The sequence below is a fragment of the Austrofundulus limnaeus genome, unplaced genomic scaffold (assembly GCF_001266775.1).
Source record: "Austrofundulus limnaeus strain Quisiro unplaced genomic scaffold, Austrofundulus_limnaeus-1.0 Scaffold23, whole genome shotgun sequence".
In the NCBI taxonomy this organism is placed as follows: domain Eukaryota; kingdom Metazoa; phylum Chordata; class Actinopteri; order Cyprinodontiformes; family Rivulidae; genus Austrofundulus; species Austrofundulus limnaeus.
The window spans coordinates 180,934-185,323 of NW_013952425.1; the positions used below are offsets into that span (position 1 = coordinate 180,934).

The following is a 4,390-nucleotide window of genomic DNA, read 5'->3' on the forward strand; positions in this document are numbered from 1 at the left end:
ATATATATATATATATATATATATACACAAAAATTTGGTTGTAAGAACAAAGTTTGCAAGTAGATGGCGCCTACAACACAGCACCACCTCGCGCACTTGTCTTCTCTACCAGCGAGGAAGAGTCACACAGCCATGGCTAAGAATGGAGGAAAGAAAACTGGACAGAATTTTGAGGCAAATCTGTGTTTAGTCTGCTTTGAGAGGCTGTCTGCCATGAAGGACTTTAATACGTGGCCCTCCGGCAGTTTCAACAAAAAAAAATCTGTCACCTTCCAWCACCTAATTTGCTCACTCCTGGTTAATAGCAACTCGTACCTTGTTTGTACTTTAACAGCAGCTCCCAGATCCCTCTACGAGCGTAGGGATCCACCCCTGCCGTAGGCTCATCCAAGATTACGATTTTTGAACCACCTACAAAAGCTATGGCCACAGAGAGCTTTCGCTGCATGCCACCTGAAACACAGAAAAAAATGGCAGCTTTATTAGAGCTCAGATACGCACACTTCCTGTGGGATGAGAGCAGACAGCATCCTTGTATAAAAAAAACACTACAGTGTCAGTGTCAGGTTTCAAATTTAATATGGACACTGTATTGGGAAGTGATTATAAAATAAACATGTCTAGATGTAACGTTGCATGTTTTATTACCTTAAGTTTTTTTTTTGCAAGCCTTGAAATAATTGATGGCTGGGAAGTTGATACACTTTGCTGCCATAATTCTAAGCTGCTCTCTCTTCACAAGCTCTTCAAAATGCACGCAACATAGTGCTAATGTAGTGGAAATGTCAGTATAGATCAACCTTGAAAGTCATATTTCAGTGATTTTGCTCACAAGCATTCCGTGACTTGGGACAATCTATCAAGTAGGGCTTTGCTCATTTCACCCCCCACAGACAATGAATTACAACATAAAGGTACAGAGGACATTGCAGACAGACGCACGCACGTGTGCAAGGGAAAGACACGGCATGTCCTCGAGGTTTTACGAACACGCAGTGCACACAGCAAAAACCAAAATCATACACTTGCATGATGTTAATCAGACCCACTGAGAGACTCACCTGACAGGTTCTTAGCGAGTTCCTTCCTCTTRTGTGGTAAACCAACATCTTTAATCATCTGGTCCATCTCGGATTTCACTTCGCTCTTGCTGCGTCCTTTCAGCCGAGCATAGAAGTAAATGTGCTCCTCTACAGTCAATCTGCAAAGTGTGATATTAACATCACATTCTGGGTATGAAAGTTGAGCTTTTAACGATCAGTTCTTTTTTTAATTGTTGCAATAAAAGTTAAAAACAATAACTGGGTGCACAAGTTTACATTTATCATGGATTTTCACTAGTCCACACAGGGTCAAAATGTATGTTCATTCAAATACTGTATTAAATGGTGCTAAAGATTTTACAGTGTTTTTAACCTGACAAGGTCAAAGCCTGATAAAATCTCTTTAGTTATTTGATTGACTGCAGTTGGTAGTTCTTCTTTGTCCCCATTAAAAAAAGATTTGTTTGACAGCAATTATTTGATTGACCAAAACTCAGTGGATAAAAAGAAACTGGTCCAAATGTTCAGGAACAACACAGGCTGAARCCTGCTATGAACTGGAAACTGCTGGAACACCAGTCTCACTGTTGCACCTAATCCCACATGACTATTTTAATCTTACCAGTAAAAAGCTTAACAGGTTAAAATTAATATTAATGYTAGTAATTTGCAGGATTTAGATGTTATTATGATGTAAGGTTTTGCATCACAGTTCCAGGGATTTGGCTTGAAAAGAAAGGAATAAAAGGGGTAATGGAATGGGGAGTGGGGTATAATAAAACAGAATAATGGCTGTCAATGAAGCCATTAGGAAAATTTAGATGAAAAACGGAATAAGGGTGTTTTTATGACAAAAACAAGCTAATTCTGAAGACTAATGTTGTGTTAGATGAACAAGGCACTGACCCACATCATCTTCTTTTAGACTTTGACACTAAAAATAACTAAACTATGGGTGAGAAGAAGGAAAAACAGACAACAATCAGTCAAATCAGCACCAGTTCACTCACTCATTAAATAAGACATTATGCTGTGGACACATTCCCAAGTGCAACCGGATGATGTCCATGTCGGTTCGAATGTCATATCCATTGATGAGGGCCGTTCCTGATGTAGGCGGGAACAGTCCCGTTAGGATGGACCTACAGAAATACAAAATCTATTTTGAAAAACTTAAATATTTTTCTTGTTTATCAAGAAAAAAAAAGGGTTACCAATGAACATACAGAAAGATAATGTCTTTCTACAAAACAAATTTGTAACACGGCAGCAATGATGAGCCTATCTTTAAGCTGCTTCTTGGCGTTGATAAATTTAACAATCTGATCGGCCATGTCCAGTGATGTCAGTTTTATAAATGAAGTTTGGCGAAACTGTTCAAGCCATGGAGCATTATATACATAAAACATTTTTTTAAACTGTGATGATTAGTTGACAATCTGTCATCAATACATTAAATCTTCAAGCCTCATCAGGGTCAGTTTGGCTCGCACACGTAGACYGTTTCAGCTCTGTGACTACCTACCTGGGTAGCTTCAGGTAGCATTTGCAAAGAACWGAAACCTGAAAAAAAATCTTTAGAAATTTCCTCTAAATTTCACAGATTAGGAGATCTGGAGTTCTCAGAATGCATCGATGGAGGGATTTAGTCTTTTCTCTTTTTCTACTAGATTTTGTTCTAGCTGCTCAGAGCCCATGTCTTCTCAACTGCCCTTAGTCTTGCATCACTTGTTTTCTGTCGCTCACCCTTTCAGGGCCACTGGCGTTCATTTATTTTACTGTCATCCTAAAAACCCAACCAACCCCTTTTTCCACAATGTTTCAAGCAGCAATTAGATAACTCCCACTTTTCTTCACAACAGCTTTGTGATAAATGGTTCTCTTCTCGGCCTTTAAAAGCAATGACCACTGAATCATTGATGCTGCAGTTTAGTCAGCGCTGCAAACTGTTCATATTAGTAGATACTTTTGAAAACAGAAGAAAAAAATATATATATACAGTATATATACTGTATATATATATATAGTATATATACTGTATATATATATATATGCTGTGTATGGTGAAAATATGGGGGGGATTAATAACATTGCTCACATTGTGGTTGTTTTTCCTGCTCCGTTGTGGCCAAGAAATGATGTAATCTGATTCTGATAGAAGTCCAGGCTCAGCCCATCCACTGCAAGCTTCTTCCCAGTCTTGTAGATTTTGACAAGCTTGCGAATTGAGACCCCTGCTTTTATGTTGGGGGGCGGTTTCTCCATATATTCTTCACAAACACAAAGGGAGGGGGTACAAGGATTTAGGAGGAATTTTAAAAAGCAAAACAATAAAACAAAAATTTACAAATTCTAATCAACACATCGACATATCATTTGATTTGTGTATTAGTCTTATTTGATTTAATCTGTTCACATTATGTACAGTGATATTAATGACTCACAACGGTCCATTATTTTCCAATAAAGGAATAATTCATATCTTTTGAAGTGTGAAAATGTTTAGTAGGTGTCTCTGCAGTACATAGGGGTAGTTTCTTGGTGAAATTCTTAAGTGGGGGCGGAGCTGATCCTGACCATGATTGGTGAAGTTCTTGAAGGGGGCGGAGCTGATCCTGACCATGATTGGTGGAATTCTTGGCAGGGGCGGAGCTGGTCCTGACCAAGATTGGTGGAATTCTTGACAGGGGCGGAGCTGGTCCTGACCATGATTGGTGAAGTTCTTGATGGGGGCAGAGTTTGTCCTAACTGCCATTGGTGGAATTTTGAAGTGGGTGGGGTTAAGAATGTAGACAGAGGTTCTTGGTTTTTAGGCAAATTTTGGCAAAACTGTGATTGATCGGATTGACTTGTCTTAAGGAGAAAGTTAAAAGATGAAGTTGTGGTAATAGTAAAATTACTGTAAGCAAGTAAACACGATTATTGACTTCAACTTTAGTACAACCTCCTCCCACCGGGAGGAGGCCCCGAGGAAGACCCAGGATACGCTGGAGGGACTATGTCTCTCGGCTGGCCTGGGAACGCCTTGGAGTTCCCCCGGAGGAGCTGGAAGAAGTGGCTGGGGAGAGGGAGGTCTGGGCCTCCCTGGTGAGGTATTCCGGGCACGTCCCACCGGGAGGAGGCCCCGAGGAAGACCCAGGACACGCTGGAGGGACTATGTCTCGCGGCTGGCCTGGGAACGCCTTGGAGTTCCCCCGGAGGAGCTGGAAGAAGTGGCTGGGGAGAGGGAGGTCTGGGCCTCCCTTCTGAAGCTGCTGCCGCCGCGACCCGACCCCGGATAGGTGGAAGAAAATGGATGGATGGATGGATGGATGGATGGATGGATGGATGGATGGATGGATGGATGG

The 4,390-nt window shown here is 41.1% G+C and overlaps 1 protein-coding gene across 1 annotated transcript in view; it reads right to left on the minus strand.

Moving 5' to 3' along the window:
* Positions 1-4,390, minus strand: part of LOC106514836 (ATP-binding cassette sub-family A member 1) — a gene marked incomplete in the record, with an annotated part of 219,691 nt that overhangs the window by 152,705 nt on the left and 62,596 nt on the right. Inside the window, 4 exon segments of the mRNA XM_014004287.1 lie at positions 316-453; positions 1,062-1,201; positions 2,054-2,185; positions 3,142-3,313. Of these exon segments, the coding sequence (XP_013859741.1) occupies positions 316-453; positions 1,062-1,201; positions 2,054-2,185; positions 3,142-3,313 (582 nt within the window).